This window comes from Embiotoca jacksoni, unplaced genomic scaffold, assembly GCF_022577435.1.
Source record: "Embiotoca jacksoni isolate LCO1_2020_lvr unplaced genomic scaffold, fEmbJac1.0.p SCAF_8, whole genome shotgun sequence".
Lineage (NCBI taxonomy): Eukaryota > Metazoa > Chordata > Actinopteri > Embiotocidae > Embiotoca > Embiotoca jacksoni.
This window is the reverse complement of record NW_027185436.1, coordinates 15782524-15800274: the sequence shown is the minus strand read 5'-3', so window position 1 is coordinate 15800274 and position 17751 is coordinate 15782524. Positions and strand designations below refer to the sequence as shown.

The 17751-nt window shown below is 41.3% G+C and overlaps 1 protein-coding gene across 10 annotated transcripts in view; it reads left to right on the top strand.

Moving 5' to 3' along the window:
- The window catches only part of mctp1a (multiple C2 domains, transmembrane 1a), a 128800-nt gene that overhangs the window by 65399 nt on the left and 45650 nt on the right, over nt 1-17751 (top strand). For all 10 annotated transcript variants that reach the window (XM_069138978.1, XM_069138984.1, XM_069138981.1 and 7 more), the window contains 9 exons: nt 327-491; nt 1032-1162; nt 1780-1966; nt 7848-7941; nt 12807-12909; nt 13843-13945; nt 14535-14636; nt 15157-15231; nt 17502-17621. In XM_069138978.1, the coding sequence (XP_068995079.1) occupies nt 327-491; nt 1032-1162; nt 1780-1966; nt 7848-7941; nt 12807-12909; nt 13843-13945; nt 14535-14636; nt 15157-15231; nt 17502-17621 (1080 nt within the window). The remainder of the gene's footprint in view (nt 1-326; nt 492-1031; nt 1163-1779; nt 1967-7847; nt 7942-12806; nt 12910-13842; nt 13946-14534; nt 14637-15156; nt 15232-17501; nt 17622-17751) is intronic.

Genomic DNA, 17751 nt, shown 5'->3' with positions numbered 1-17751 from the left:
GAACTCGCCCCGCAGGAGTAAATTGTGTTGAATTATCTCATTTTGTGTTTAAGTGTTATCTTATGTGTTTTGCATGCTCATTTCTGTGTTGTCTGCAGTTCTTTTCCATCTTGACAAAGTGAAACGTGTACTCGAGCCCCATTTCTATCTTGGGGTTAATTCATTCATGTATCTGTGTATTATTTGTTAGGTGTTTTGTATACATGCTTGTATATGTATAAATGCACACGTGTGTGTGTAAATGTTTCTTTGATTATGTGTGTGTGTGTGTGTGTGTGTGTGCGTATGTGCGCGCGTGCGTGCGTGCGTGTGTGTGCTTGCTGTAGTATCAGAGTATGCGTCTGTCAGATGTGCACAGAAAAGCCCAGCTATGGCGAGGTATAGTCAGCATCAGTCTGATAGAAGGTCGCTGCCTGCAGCCAATGGATGCCAACGGCCTCAGCGACCCTTACGTCAAGTTCAGGATGGGTCACCAGAAGTACAAGAGTAAGGTAAACACACCGTTGAGTCCTCACCACGTAAATATGGGATCAAAATAAGAAAAGGACATTTTTATTACTTTACATAACCAGCATGCAGTGGAACTATTGAGACTATTGAGTTTTTTTCAATTGTACTTGTTCTTATTAACAATAAATGATGTTATGGTTATTTGAGCATTGCACATTAGAAAAACAGCTTAAACCTTCTACAATACATTTGAAAGTACATATCTGGAAAATGATTTGTCCTCCCTCACTTTTCTTGTTCCGACAATAAACCTATAGTGAATATGTGTATTCTTCCTATTTTTGCTCATTTCTATATACTTTAGATTACATGCAACAAGATGTCGCCTCTCTGTGCATTTTAACAGAATGCGGTTTTTTTCTTGCGTATTTTTTTAATTGAATAGTCCGTAAACGTATTTTATCAGCCCTGTCAGCTCATATGTATCGTATACAACATGTATATGTATGTATGTGTCATCGACACTACTCATAAGCAACTGAGACACATGGACAGTGTATTTCCTTGCTTGGTTTATTCAGACAATTTCCAAAACGCTGAACCCCCAGTGGAGAGAACAGTTTGATTTCCACCTGTATGAGGAGCATGGCGGCTTCGTGGACATTACAGTCTGGGACAAAGATGCTGGCAAGAAGGACGACTTCATGGGAAGGTACAGTGTCCCTCAGCCGTCTTTGTCACTATGGGTAAAATAGGTGTCGGTCACCAAAATTACACATAGCTTTGACTTATGCAGACAGTGCAGGTCTTAGAGAAAAATGTTGCAAAATGTTACTAATTTATTTGCGTCCACTTCAGCATAAATTACTGAGTATAGCATTCCTGTGCAAATATATATACTCGACTATTTCATAATGAAAACAGTTTTTTCCGAGTTTTCATCAGGGTGGAGGCACTTGATCAAGCCTTTGCTTTGAATGCTTTTGCTGATATAAACTATAGATATATTAAGGGCATGCCAGGAAATCAATTAAATGAAGGGAGGATGCTTTTAAGTGCCTAGTAAAAGGTATTAATTGTGTCAGTTATTACGTTACATTTCATTTAGCTGACGCTTTTATCTCTTAGTTATAAGATAGTTATGGATGCTTGCTATGTGTACAGTATTAGTAGACCGTTGCTGTTGCCATGCTCCAGCACAACACTTAATGCTAATCGTGTTTTTGATTGACTTCACTTCGTTAGGTTTGGTCTTTCTGTCCGTGTTTCAATTAGGTCTTTTTCTCCACAAAATACTCATTCTGTCATTTTGTTTTTACTTCACTATAGGTGTACCATCAACCTGTCGCTTCTTAATAAAGAACATACACACAAGTTGGACCTGCCACTGGAAGAAGGTGAAGGTGTGCTGGTGCTGCTGGTTACACTCACTGCTTCGGCTGCTGTTTCCATCTCAGACCTGTCAGTCAACATGCTGGATGACCCGCATGAGAGACACCAGATCAAGCAGAGATATGTGAGTTAATTTACAATAAGAGTATGTTGAGGAAAGTGCGCAAAATACAGGAGCTTAATTTAAAAACATAAAAAAAGACTAGCTTTTAATAGGTCTCATGCCTTTCCAGCAATACTGTGTTGTCAACTGTTCTATGTTCATATACTTGACATTTTCTTCCACACTCACTTGGAACAAATTTTGCACAGTCAACCCTTGTATCACTGACTGACCACATACTTGATACTGTAGCTTCTTTCATGGAGTGATGACTGCGGGGAGGTGTTGACATGTCCAAGTTGCGACGACAAAGAAAAGTATTGTTTCTTTTTTTGTGTCATGAGTCAGACTGATGTGTCAAACAACAACTCCCTCGCACATTTACAGTCAGACTTCTAAATTGTTATATAGTCACAGTTTACTCATTGTCATTGTTGAAAGACTCTTATTCATCAGGAAGCTAATGTGTTGGGATTCGCAGCTGTGGCTTGAAGTTCGAAGAAGTGGAGAGCAGAGGAGTGGGAAGTACACAAAAGGGAAATGAAAAAAGACATACAGCAGTTTAGAGGTCTGTAATGATTCATGCCACAGGTATTGTGCAGATTTGTGTGTGTATGATGAATACACGTGAGCTCTGTTTTTTGAGTGCGGAAGGTCTTCGCTTGTTAGCCAGTTGTCATTAAACCCGCTTGATTTTAAATTTGTAATAGAGAGAGTGAGACAGGCAGAGTGAGAGAGCCCTAAGGCTCCATCTGCTCCAGAGGCCCTCTTCTCAATACAATGGTTTCATGTCTTTGTCTTAGCCTAGTTAACCCTTTACACCCTGTCATCCTCACTCCTTGCTACAAAGACACAACTCCCATACCCTTCAACAGATTTTATTCACTGACAGCCTTCACATGGGGCATTTTTATTGTCCTCCACAGAATTTTGGTGTTTGTTATCTCTCAATGCTGCAGCTGGATTTGCTCACAGCCATGACTTATACAAAATTTGGTCGCTTAGTGTTCAGTTAAATTTAAGACTTCATTTTCGCAAGTATTACATTTAATTGTCTAGGAGGGTTGTTTGAACTGTTCCTGTGAGTACTACTTAGTTATATTTGTTTGTGTAGATGTGTGTTTGCATAGTGTACAGTGAGGAGCTGTCTGTGTTTGTGAGATTATCGGATATGTTGGGATTTCAGTGAATGATGCTCCCCAGCTCGTGTGTGTTTGCCTCTTTCAATGTGTGCGTAAGCTCCAGTGGCCGAACATCAGGGCTACGACCTACATAACCGTTGCGGTGCCTTATTGGCTAGCCACAGGAGGTCGACCGCTCTGCTTCGCACTGCAGGAACCACCCAAAATCAGAGGGGGGAGCTCTAGGACTGATACACAAACACGCTGTGCCTCTCCTGACAGTCACAAAATGAGGGTGGGGAGTGTGGGTGTATGTGTGTATGTGTGTATGTGTGTGTGTGTTTGAATGAATGTGTGTAATAGGGGGCGAGAGGTAAAGGGTGAGGGTTGCACCGAGAAGGGAAGGCGTGTAAAATGAAAAGAAAAAGCTATTTCACCTCTCTCACAACTTGCGCAGACCCCGTTTTTCTGCTCGGCTGAAGGCGACACATTTTACTTCCTTCACCTACCTCTTTTCCTGCCTCCTTCTCTCGCCTGCAGTACCCATTTCTGTGCCGCTTTTCCAAGCAACCTTGGTTCTTTGTCTGTTGCCACTGTGGCCCTCCTGTTAGATGAAGGGATGGAGAGATAGCGGGTGGAGGAAAGTGGGGGGTTGCAGATGGAGGGGCACAGTGAGGTCGGTTTGAAGACTTGAATGGTCTCTACCTATTAACATATTCCTTTTCCCCAGACTCGCAGTCTTTCAGTTGGGGAATTTAATAAAGATGTACCTTATCAAAGAGAACTGGTAGGACCAAGCAGCACCACTAATGCATAGCAGTGCTGCTCAAAGCCTAATAATCTGCTCAGTGTGTGCATGTGTAGGTGGATGTGTAGGCACATTTTTACCATCTGAAATCAGCTGTCCAGCACAAGCCCGCACAACTGCCAATCATAAACAGGCACAAACATACAGACACGTTGCTAAAACAGTATCTACCTGTGTCAGCTATCTAATAAAATGCTTGGGAAGGGTGAAGCAGTTCAAGCACAATGCTGTCATCATCACAGCTTTAAAAAGCACATAACTTCACAAACAACGACAAAGCAGAGAAGACATTTGAAATCTTCTGCTTGTCCCACCCTTCAGCAGCACGGCCCACTCTGTACGTCATGAAAACAAACTCCAAATGACTTTAAGGCAGCGTGCAGCAGTGGGTTGCAAAGTGTGGATGTTGCTAAAAAAACAAACCTACATAAATGCAAACTGAATTTGTAAGAAGACATTACTGTCTTTATTTTACATAATTATTATTTTCAGTCGTAAAAATGTCCTTCACTTTATCACACACAAACAACACAACTATACGTACTCACACACCTACACACAACCACACACACATGCACACACGCATACACTAGAGGTGTGTGTGTGGTCACAATGAGGTCACTGTGCTGAAGTTGGCAGGTGTTATTTGTCCCATTTCAATCTGTGGCCATTGATGAAAACCGATAACGGACACCTGAGTGCTGGGATCTGTTGCAAGCACTGAGCTCATTAAAGTCTGTCTCATTCTAGGTGTTCTGCATAGTGATGGCTCCCCGTGTGCACATACTATGTGTGTGTGTGTGTGTGTGTGTGTGTGTGTGTGTGTGTGTGTGTGTGTGTGTATGTACCAGGTCTCTGTGAGCCTGCATACACTCGTTTCAACCGCATGTATGTGTGAGTGAGTGCACAATATTTTCTACCGCAAACTACTTTGAATGTAACTTACAGCAGAGATATGCAACATGGTGTAATTGCCTTAGATGTTCTATTGCTCACCGTAACCTTTCCTTCATCCTTAATTACTGCTTACCAGAAGTGGAGAGCGACAGAGAGAGAGAGACGGAGAGAGAAAAGGAAAAGGAAAAAAAGAGATTTATGCATTATGATGGCAAAGGAGCACACACACTAATGGCTCTTAATGGGCCTGAGGTGGCCACAAGATGGGTGGATGAGAGAAGGAGGACGTGGTGACCTCCGCTGAAGTGGTGGCACTTCACCACCCACCGCCATGTGCCATACTGCACACACACACACACACACACACACACACACACACACACACACACACACCTGCAATACCTCTCCCGCTCACTCTGGAGCACTGCTCTAAGGTGAAGTGAAAGGACACAACCTGGACAGGAAGTGAGATAAGGGGCTGCACTGAAGTGTGGGAAGAGCAGAGAGCAACTTTGACAGAAACTCTTGGCAGACAGTGATCATGACTTGATGAACAGGAGTGGGAATCGCAGGAGGATGAGGAAGTCGTTACCATTTGGTTTGAGTTCGAGCATTCACAGTCATTTGATCAAATGTCCCCTAAAATGAGGAGCTGCTGGGCAGATGATGTGTGTGTGTGTGCGTGTGCGTGTGTGTGTATGTATGTGTGTGTGTGTGTGTGTGCGCGCGTGCGTGCGTGTGCGTGCGTGTGAAATGTTATGCAGCGGTGATGAAAGGTGACATGCTGCAAAGATGACAGTGAGTCATAAGCCTGTGCCAGCGCTGATTCATTTGTGTGTTTATGTGTCTGTGGAGTGTGACAGAGACGGGAAGAAGACGTCACAGTGACAGGACGTCAGTCACAGACAGGGCGCTGGTTTCTCTTATGAAAGCTAACTCTGTCCTTCCATTTTTCTCTTCTCTCGTCTCTTCATCCCTCCTTTTCATTTCCTCCTCACCCCCCCATCATTCCACCTGCGTGTTGACGGTGGTGAGACATAAATAAGGGGGTGGGGGATTGGCTTCCTCTTTCTCTACCTGTCTGCCCAGTCCATCTATCGCTGTCTATCCTTTTAATGAGGATTTGAATCCTTATGGAGGGTGTGTTCTCTACAAATCATGGATTGAGGCTGAACCCTAAATGTCCCCTCAGGGATCCTGCACGGTGGGAGGAAGGGATGAAGAGCAGAGGAATGGTTGGGGGGTGGAAAAGAACATCTCAGCATCCATACATTGAAGAAGTCTCTTTGCCATTCTAATGATATGTGTATTAAAACAACAATGCTGTGGTATTGCCATAATGTACTTAATTTGGTACTATGCAAAATGTTATTCAAGTTGGCAGTTTGTTTATTTTATATCAACAATTGTCTTTATCAAACATGTGAACAAGATTTCAAATCGGACCAATAAAACAAAATCTAAATTGATTAGTCACAGTGTAAATCCATAAATATTTTACTCAGTAAAAAGTAACGATGTTTATGAATCTGACCAGACATTAATTTGTGGTCCAGTCTTTACTTCTGACACATTTTGGTAAACACTGAAAAAGTGTAGATGTTTGATCCCCAGCCGTCCAGCTGGATCATGAGCATCATGGCATGTTCTCCTGTTTGAACCCTAACACACGAACTAGTCAACCATTAGTTTGCCTTCGTCTCGTCCTCTGTTGCCTCCCGCATGCCCTCGTTCTGACTCTCTTTCTGCCTCTCTTCTTGGCTGCTCCCCAATAATCACAACAAGCAGCTGTATCTTCAGAGAAATCGTGCCTTAAAATTGAGACTTGTCCCCTTGCACCCTCTCTCTCTCTCTCTCTCTCTCTTCTCTCTCTCTCTCTCTCTCTCTCTCTCTCTCTCTATGTCTCTCTTTTGCACACTCTCTTTCCCCCTCTCTTTCTTTCACGCACTCTCCCCTCTCATCTCCTTTTGAGAGCTTTTGGACAATGATATCGCTGGAAACAGGCAGAGTCTGACAGAGTTGGTAATAATGAATTAAGTCTGTAGCCTGGCCTTGACTCTGAAATTTAAATTATAATTACTCCTGTGGGGATGGAAGGGGTTATTGCCAGAGAGAGAGAGAAATAAATTGAAGTGAAGTGCATTTCCACTCCGCTTTTAAGACACGCCGACATGCTACTCAATTTGGCCTCAGTGTAGGTTTTCTATGCATGTGTTTATACCTGAGTATTTGGTTGTGAACAAAAGCACGAGTTCATGATTTTGTGTGTGTGTGTGTGTGTGTGTGTGTGTGTGTCAGCGTGTGCCCATGCCACATGGCTGAGCCGTTAATCTCCACAGATCCACACTCTAGTTTTTTGCACACTCATCCCTCCTTCTTCATGGAGGTCAGTGTGTGTGTTTGCCTCATATAAGTATGCCACAGCCAGTCACCACAATATCTCTATTATCATATCAGCCTAATTTCTTTTTCTCTATGAAGCAAATGCAGATGGACACATTATTATTACTAAGATCACATCACGTGCAAATTATGCATGCCAGCAGGGAAAACATCAGTTTTCATTAAAACAGTAGAAACCACTTTCTGTATTTGTGAGTCAAAACAAATTGTAACAGTAGCTTTCTCACTGTGTATTAGGAATAGTTAATATGTAATAATGAACCCTCTATTTGTTTTATATTTTGAGATGTTGCTGTGTCTACATGTCATCGTGTTGAAATTGCTTGTTCTATTTGTTCTACATGAATGTGTATTGTTTTTAATTTGTTGTGGCCGTTTCTATTTGGCTTCTTCTTCTTTACCAAATACAGTAAATTTATTTTATAAAAAAAGTACAAAGTTAGGAAACATTTCAAACAGGCCAGCGCAGCTATTTTGGTCAATTAAATTCAGCCATTTGTCCCCTGTTAGACGACTATAAATGCCAGCTCTACATTTTCAAATGAAGACTGGTAAAGGACATTTTCTACCCTTTCCTCTCTTAATGAAATGTCAGGCTATTGACCTGCCTTTCGCTTCAATGCTAATTTCATGTCCTCTTTGACCTTTCACCCCTGTTCCTGTGACGTTTCAGAGCCTCTGGAGGTCACTCCACAACCTGAAAGATGTCGGTGTGGTGCAGGTTAAAGTCATCAGGGCTGAGGGACTGCTGGCAGCGGATGTCACAGGTAAGACAATGACCTCTTGTCCAAACAACAGGAGTTATTATATACAGTAGATTGGCATAAGTTACTTTCGTTATTTTCCACTCTCAGATTCTTGCTCATATATACATATCTGCTGTTGTTTTACAATTTCTGCTGAAATGTCAGAGTGGACATCTGATAGGTGACACTATCAAGAGAAACTGAGAGTATTTTTTTTTTATTTTTTTGCTTTAAATAACTTTTGCTTAATTTTTGCACCTACAGACATTGAACAATTTCTGTGGCACATTTTCCTCCACAAGCAATCTGCCATTAATCAAGCCACAGATAAAGTGAGGGCGTAATTTTTTATTTAAGGGATCATCCGCTACAAGAATCCTCAGAGAGAGTTAAAGTCTACTTTGTGCAGGATGCTAAATTTGTCTCTGCATTTTTTTTTAGAAAAGATGCAGGCTGCTCATTTTAATAATAGAGAAAAAGTACACATTTGAACCAACAAATCTCTCTCCTCCCTCCTCCTGCTCTTTCTCTGCTTGCTCTCTCTGAATCTTCCATTCTCCATTAATTCTTACTTTTAATTAGGTCTGCAGTGGACAGGCCTAGTTTTTCACTCTGTATTATCTAGTAAAGAGAGAAGGAAATATGTGTGCGCGTGTGTGTATGTATGTGTGTGTGTGTGTGTGTGTGTGAGGGAGAGAAAGAGAGTTTTTTTTTCTCCATTTGAAACATCCACAGTCCCATTAGCAAATACAGAGTGGAGCTGGTTGATTTGGGTTACTGCGGGGGGTGACCACAGCTGTCAGAGTGCAAGGCTAATGGCTGTCTGGTACTTGTATTTCACTCTGAGCAGAAATTTGCTCTGTGACTCCGTTGTAGAGCTCATCATTCAGTCTAAGCTTTATGGAATCTTCTAAAAACAATAAAGAGAACAAAAGTGTGAACATGTCTAAGAGCTGTTTGTCTTTCACTTTGACTCTGTTCTCAAGCCAAACATGTTTTTTGATGAGCATATCAAACAGGCAGTGTCTCTACAACCTACAGTGGTTTGAAATTATTGCTACAGACTCACTTTACAGTAAAGGTACAGTATGGCTTGTGGTGCCTACCAGCCTAATTTGACATAGAAAGCACTAAGACTGAATACAAAACAACAACTTTTTTTAACTTCGCATTGGCTTTCAGATCTGACATCTGTCATGACATCAGAGCACTGAACAATTTGTAATTAAATTGAAAAATAATAAAAGAAAGTTGAAATAAAGTTTATACTCAAAATGTAAACATTTACTTTTGAAATTAAGATTTCAAATTTAAACAGTTCAATCTGAAACCTTATTTGATTTTATATGTTGTGGAAATAAAAGGACATATTTTTCTATTTCTTACCACAAAAACAAATTCTCTTTCGGCCGGTTTAACTTTACACAGATGAATACAGTAAGTGAACTGATGCTGATACCAGACAGGCAGAGGGGCTGTTTCGAGATGGCTTATTCCTGTTTTGAGTCTGATGCCGTGAGTGTGAGTGTAAGTGTGTGTGTGTGTGTGTGTGTGTGTGTGTGTGTGTGTCACTGGCAGAAACAATAGCTCTGTAAGAGCCACATAAGAGCCCTCACCACATGAACACCCTATTTTAACAACCCAGACCAAGAGAGGATCAGGACCAAGTTGAGAGAGAAACAGAAGGACAGACAAACAGACAGACAGACAGGAAGAGAGAGAGAGAGAGAGAGAGGGGGGGGGGGGTCAGTGGGAGAGAAACAGTTCACCATCTCTCTCCCATTCAGGCTGCCTGTTTCCTCTTCTGTCTTTTTTTTTTTTTTATTTCCTCCTCTCCCTCTCACTCCTCTCTGGCCATCTCTCTCTCTAATTGGAGTGTTTTTGTGGAGTAGCTCCACTCCAGCCCAAGTAGGATAACTGAAAATAGTCTCTAAAACCAACAATCCCTTTTGTCTGCCATGGCTCTTGTCCCTCTGTGTGGATGCTATACTGTTAGAACATTTCAATAGTCTCTCTCACACACACACACACACACACACACACACACACACATACACACACACACACACACACACACACACACACACACACGGCGGCCGCTTGCAGCAGCAGAAGCATCACCAGCACCGCAGCATGTGTAGGCTGTTTTTCAGTCAATTTTGAAACACATGTCCCAGTAAATTCTACATTTTCACTTGATACTTTGGGAAATATTGGAGATTATTTTGTATGACCTATTAATGACAAAGAATTGAAATATGAAAAGCATCAAAAATTCAGTTGATTTACATTTTAAAGTCTCAATCATCAAGAGTCATGATTGTGATAACACAGGAACACGAGAGTGTGCGTTCACTCTCCAACCTCAAACTCCTCACTGACTCTAAGCTTCCTGTGAGGCAATTATAGTATGCCTCCTCGTTTCTGTCCTGTATTCATCCTCCACACTTATCTTAGAGCACTCTGAAATTAATTTCAACCCACTCCTTGCTGCAAACCCTTTACCAGTGCTACAGAGATGGGACCCAGAGGGGGGGAGGAGCTTTACTCGGACATTACCTGGATGATCACTGAGTGGCGCTCAAACCTGAGCGTGTAATTGGTTAAGACAGCCGCCTCTGGTGCTGGCGGCCAATAAGGTGAAAGTTCATCGCCAATAACAACTGGCTCTCTGCGGCAACACAGCCTGCCATGTCATTAAAAACAGAATATTAGAGGTAAAATGGGGGGAGGGACGGGGTTCTGCAGAAATTATTTCCACCTCTTAATTTGGGTGATTGCATTTAAATTTAATCAAACTTGATTTGTGGGGACAACATTATAATCGTTCATGATGTGGAAGCTCCGGGATGATTAAGGAGGATTTTGATTTTTTTTTTTTCCTTAAAATCTTTACTGTAAAATATTGAATAAAAACTGCTGCCAGGATATTGTTTTTTTTTTTTTTTTTTAACTGGTTTACCATTTTAAAATATACTGTGTGCATTCAAAATGAGTCCAAGGAAGAATTTGCATTTTAGTACAAGACAGAGGTTATGTGTCTTACAAAGTGTATACAGAGATGCATTGAGAAGTAGGCTCTTGAGTCTTTTGCCTTTTGTCTATTTTAATGTATCTTGTTTTCTGTCGTAGAAGTCATAGCTGTCAATATCCACTTGAAACACTCTACATCAATAGAGTGCCACAAACAGATATGAAAGGCAACACCTACGCCTCAGCATTGATCATAGTGACATTTACTTTGCACACCCACTAAATGTCCTGCCCTTGTCACAACATTTGAAGAAAATCACACCAATCAATGACACTCACACACACACACACACACACACACGCACGCTTCCCATTACAACACACACACACACACACACACACACACACACACACACACACACACACACACACACACGCTTTGGGGGGCTGTGAACTCAATCCTAACTTTATTGAGTCTTATTATGCAACATTGCTCCTTTACTAGTATTTCAGTTTTCTTCATATTTTCCCTGGGAATTTGTATGGGACATTATTTTTTTAACTCCCTGACCTAGCCTTTTCAAGTGATAAGCTTGAACAAACAGCGCAACGGCTCCCGACAGTTTTTTAATAAAATCTAATGATCAAAGCCAGAATTAAGAGTTTTGTTGTTTTTAGTTCATCTCGAAGCAATCGAAGGGAGGTGGGCTGGCAGACGTGGGGAGCTGGTCTCACTTTCTGTGTACAAAGAATTTGAAATGTGAGCTGTTAGTAAACAAATAGAGAATATATAGGACGTTACTGGTTTTGATTATTATAGTACAGTATGCTATTCTCAGGAGGAGGAAATAACTCTGATTATGTTTTGGTTTTTTTTCCTCTCGGTCTCTCTCACCCTCTCTCTATGCAGTTACATAACAGTAGTAAATTCTGCAGTGAAAGTTTTGTTGGAATTAATTAGCATTAATGAATATGATTTACAGTGAACCATATATCATATTTATGTAACATCTAAGGCTCTTTAAAGTGCGTACATAGTGTGTTTAAGTTTTATTTTGGCAGCGATCCTTCATATCTGATCCTTTCAAAATGATTTATTCTGTAGAATAAATCTGGATTTGGATATATGTTGCTGTGTTATTATGGCTATAAAATATCAATTGTGCCATAGTGAAGAAACTAGTGTGGCCGCTGTTATTGGTTTGAATAGTTTTTAAAATCTTTCTGTGTTACAAAAAAGTAGAAGTGATGGAGAAGAAATGTTTCCTTTGCCATTGTCTCATCATTTAATTCTCATGTTGTACTTGCTTTTACTTATTATTTTTTTTTCATTGCATTGTGACCGCTACGATCCCACCGCTCACTTAGGAGTCAGCGATCATGGACCGGCTACATTTCTCACACCCCGTGCTCGGCTGTCTTTATCCGCTACTCCGAACGAAGTTGTCTGGCCTTCAGAGCCACATCGACCTCTGTGTTCTCAGCACCATCTACTCTCAAAGTCCTCTCCCCCTCTTTTCTCTCTCCCACCCCCTCCTTGTGACTGCCCAGGGCACAGTTGTCCTGGAGCTTATCTTCTAGTCGTCCGTGTTCCCAGGGTGCTGATAGAAATGGCTTGCAGCTGCTACACTGATATACTGATGTATAATATACACAGCATTGGGGCTAAAAATGAAAGAATCATATTATTACAGTTCTGATAAGTCCAGGGTATTGGAGCTGTCATGTGGTTTAAGGAGAGGATACTATGAACTGTATATCTTTATAATGTGTGGGATTGGACATAGACAAAAGCTGTTGGAATGACTTTAGATTCGCGAACCAAACTTTAGCATCGGCTGTATTTATTTCTATGTTTAAAGAAGGGCATTCCTGTATGATTTTTTTCTTTTTCTTTTTTTTGTTCTTGGCAGGTAAGAGTGACCCGTTCTGTGTGGTGGAACTGAGTAACGATCGGCTGCAGACGCACACTGTCTACAAAAATCTCAACCCAGAGTGGAACAAGGTCTTTACTTTGTGAGTGGCTTTTACAAAACTCATATGACATCATTGTTAATGAAAATAAAAATGGTCTTTTCAACTGACCTGTATCTTTTAATGACAGATTGATAAAGTCAGAGCAACAGTCTTATTTATTAAAAAGAGAAAATAACTAAACATAATTGCATTTTTCATCAGTGTTTTTTAAATATTTATTTTGAATAAATCTGAGCACTGAAAAAATATCTATTGATAACACGTTATTGTGTGACCAATTGGATATAGGAATTTGAGTTAAATCTGATTAATTGGAATGACCTTAAAACTATTTACAAATGTTAATACAACTGTTTATTTGATAGAGTTTTATGTGTTTTGTGTAAAAAAATTTGTCTATGCCTGCAAAAAAAAAATCCAAGAAGACATTATAAAGATAAGATCATGTTTTTCCTCATTAAATCTTTTTACAGATATTTATTTATATACAAAGTTGAATAGTAATAAAGGATCTAACTCTAGATAATTTCTTATATACGTGATGCCATTTTTTTTTTCCACATTGCAAACTTGTGAATTCCACCTGATGGGACAGGTTCATTTAGTCATTCTTTGAGTGCACATCTTTTTCATTGCTTCCTTTCCACACATAACATCAGCTACCATTTCACTAGCCTAGTATTCAAAAGATATGTCTGAGCTTCACACTTTGCTTCTATTTCTCTCATGCTGTACAGTAGTGCAGTATCACATAATATTTATGGTGATTTTATTAAAGATTTATGTAAATGTAGTGGAGGGTTTTTAAATATGAGGCATTTATAATGTCTCCTGTAGTGAATTTAATCTGTTTTCTGTGTCTTCAATATTTAAAAAAAGCCTATGTAAGATATGATGGCAGTCCTATTGTTTTAGTATGTAGCCCACTCTTCAGTATATATGTCATCGGTGTTGTCTTTGTGTGTGGTCCAGTAACGTGAAGGACATCCACTCGGTACTTGAGGTCACTGTTTACGACGAGGACCGAGACAGAAGTGCGGACTTCTTGGGGAAAGTGGCTATTCCTTTACTAAATGTGAGTCAAAGGCAGATTTCTGTGCGTTTCTTTTCCCTTTGGAATAATGGAGAGACCATAGAGAAACAGAAAGAATGGAAACAGAAAGATATAAAAAGCAGAGGTTATTTTTGCAACTCCACTGATGACACTGTTTTTATTTCACAAAGAGAAAGAGATGACAGGAGGGAGAAAAAAATGGAAGAGAAGCTCAGGAAAAAAAGAAGAGATTGATTGCCGAGAAGAAAGAAAGTTAGGGGATGAGAGATGATATGAAAATGACACTGATAGAGAGACGGAACGATGCGATTTGGAGAAAAAAACAAAGATGTGAGAGTGTATCTAATATGGGAAAAAAATATAGATAGCCTGTGAAAGAACTGTGTGTCTAATATATCCATGCTCTGGATCTACAGTATGATTCCCCAGGATAGTTAATTTCTGTTTGACAGAGCCGAGCTGCAGTGGGTAATGAACAGGTACTTGTCAGAGTTGCCACAGTTGTTTTGGGTTCCCTGTCAGCGCCAGCAGCTGGGGTTCAAAGGTGGCCCGGGGAGCCGATTCAGCCGGGTATTGCCAGACAGACGCCTGTCATGTCCCTCTCCCACAGATCCAAAATGGAGAACGCAAAGCCTACGCCTTGAAAAGCAAGGAGCTGACAGGGCCAACAAAAGGGGTCATCTTTCTCGAAATAGACGTGATATTTAATGCTGTAAGTCTTTCTTTTGGTTTTTTGAGTCTCCTCCCTGATTTTTATTTTATTTTATTTTGCCCCCCACCCCCCATTATCCTCTCTCTTATATCCCTCTCTTGTTCTCCCCATCATTCCCCCTTTCTACGCTGTTGTTGTCTTTATTCTGTTTGTCCCCTCCTCCCTAGCTTCCATCTCATCCCTCGTCCCTTGTCCCTCGTCCTCGTTTTGGCTTTAATTATCGAAGACTCCCTCTCAGCCGCCTTTGTTCGCCCATTCACCATCGCTGTGTGTGTCCTATAGCGGCCATTTTACAGCTTTCTCTCCCGCTCTCTCTAGCCTCTGACATGGGGCACGCTCTATGCATGTGCTGCCATGTTATGCCAGTACACAATGTGTTAGAGAAACCTTTGAAATAATCAAGACATACTGTAGCTCCTCGTTAATTCACTGTCATCATCCCCCGAATTCTTTTAAAAGTCTTATTGTTCTCTCACCATTTTCTGTATATGACCCTGCATGTGTTCACTCCATCATCCAGGTGAAGGCTGGTCTCGGGACGTTGATTCCCATTGAACAGAAGTATATTGAAGAGGAGCCCAGAGTGTCCAAACAGGTACATCAGCAGCCAACGCTTATCTTCTTCCACTCCGCCTCATTTTTATCTGTGTCCACCACTGCACCCCCTATTCTGCTCGACTGTCTGAAGTAAAACCAACAACCCTGGTGAGTGGCATCTTGTAAAGCACAACAACTGTGTGGGCAAGATACAACAGGATGATTGAAGGAAAACCAGCATTTTGTTTCTTTTTTTTTTTTTTCCTCCCTCCTCTCCCCCTTCTCTCATCTCTACCCCCTCGCATCCACTAAAGTGGTGAATAGAAATGTCAAGCTGTCAGCTCTGGGGTGCATAAGTAGATTGGCCATCCTTATAGTTGGCCCTCTTTGCCACTGCTGCTTTGCACTTCATTGTCACGCTGCTCAGTGTGGCGGCACCACAAAGGGATGAATAGTAGGGGCTGGCCCACATCAGACATGTCATACGAGTGACCGTTTGGGCTCAGCAGTCAATGTTGCACTATGCACAGCCGAGCACAGCCCTGCTCAACACAACACAACACAACACAACACAACACACACACACACACACACACACACACACACACACACACACACACACACATACACACACACACACACACACACACACACACACACACACACACACACACCAGCTCCCATACCACCCTTTTGTCAGCCCTCCATCTATTCCCTTCTTTCCTCTCTGTTTCTGCCTTCTCCATTGCTCCCTAACTTGGCCCACTCTGTGCTTTTCTCCCAAGTGCAGAATCCTTTTTTCATCTCCATTTCACCCCTGACTCACAGAGATGACCCATGTCAGCGTCTCGCAATGATGATGTCACTGGCTGCTCTGGAGGAATTGCCCCGTGAGGGCTCTTTTGTGTGGTAGCAGCTCCCCTGCTGTTGCTTGCTGTTTAGTGTGCAGACACACACACTGAAAAGGAAAAAAAAAACATTCACTGCCTGCCAAACACGAGCATTTATTTGTAATTATGACATTTGACATAATAAATGACTTCACCACTTTTCTAAGTCTTTTTAAGGAATAACTAAAGGCTCTTTTTTGACAAAATTCATGAAAAATGAAATATTCTTATCAAGGCAATTATGTCAATAATGAGCCAGGAAGAGTACAGCATGTGTTTTAAGTGCACGTGCTGAGGAATGTGGAAATGGATGATTTGCAGGCTTGTTGTCCTCAGGGTCTCTGTGTCCCCAGCAGGACACCATATAGTCGTCCCCAGTCTGGCAACAAAAACCTTCGCATAATTACACATGGAGAAGAAGAAATCCTCCTCTCATCTTGCATTAAAGCAGCGAAGCCACCCCTAACCACATGCAAATCCATCCAGATACACACATACATATAATATACTTTATTGTAGTGCTATAAATGCATAGTGTATCCACATTATTCAGACATTTAAAAACCCTTGCACAATTTTCCAAAGAGTAAAATAATGGCCTGGAATTTTTTTGCACAGCGATCTGCAGAGACAGTTTCCCCTTTGGGAGCACTTTCTCCTGGTGGTGACCTGATTGGGTGGTTGCCGTTCTTCGCTGCTGTTATACTATTCCCTGAATGGTTGGCAACCCAGGGGGATGACAGCAGTTAGCCACTTCTCTCTCATCTCTGGCCAAATGCCAAGGGAATGCTCAGGAAGGAGAATCCAGGGACTGTGTTGGAAATTGTTATTATTGTATTTAACTTCATCAGGGGGAAAGTATTTTTAAAGAAGCACCATGAGTCAGCTTGCTGTGGCAACTGTCCTATACTGATTCACATCCATATATAGGCATCCAAAGAAGGAAAACACTGATGTCCTCAGGGTGCCCTCAGTACTGTAATGTTGTAATAGTGAGCCCAGAGTTAGGTCAAAGCTGCAAACCTTAAGTTGAAACCAAATGCTTCAGTTAACTTTACAAAGAGACAGACTTACTGACAGTATATCATTTTGACAAAGGTGCTAATTACATGATGTAACATATTTCCTTACTAAATTTACTTTTGATGAATTCACATCTTAATTCAACAAGAAGGAGAGAAAAGGGACCTCTTTAACGGTGCATTACCACAAGACCATGAGTGCTCAGATCATTTTACTCCTGTTTTACTTTATCTTTTAGGTTGTCAATGCGTTTAAGTGTTATTTTTCAAAGATACTCAGCCACCGGTGTCACACCTGGTCTCATCACCTGTCTGCATGTTTGTATATTTGTTCTACCATTTTCACCATGAAGTGATAAATCATGTATATAAGCCTTCACTTGTTTGAAATGTTCACACGTTTGCCTCTTTTCCAGCTGCTTCTGCGCAACTTTAACCGAGTCCGGCGCTGCATCATGTTCCTGATCAACACAGGCTGCTACATCAACAGCTGCTTCGAATGGGACTCTCCGCAGAGGAGCATCTGTGCTTTTGTGGTAGGTTGAGGTGCACTTACTGCAGCTTTACAGCACCATTGATTTTAGTATATCACATACGAATCTGCACATTTACCAGACATGAAGAATTAAACCATCTCATACATATATATTATGATACGAAGTGCTG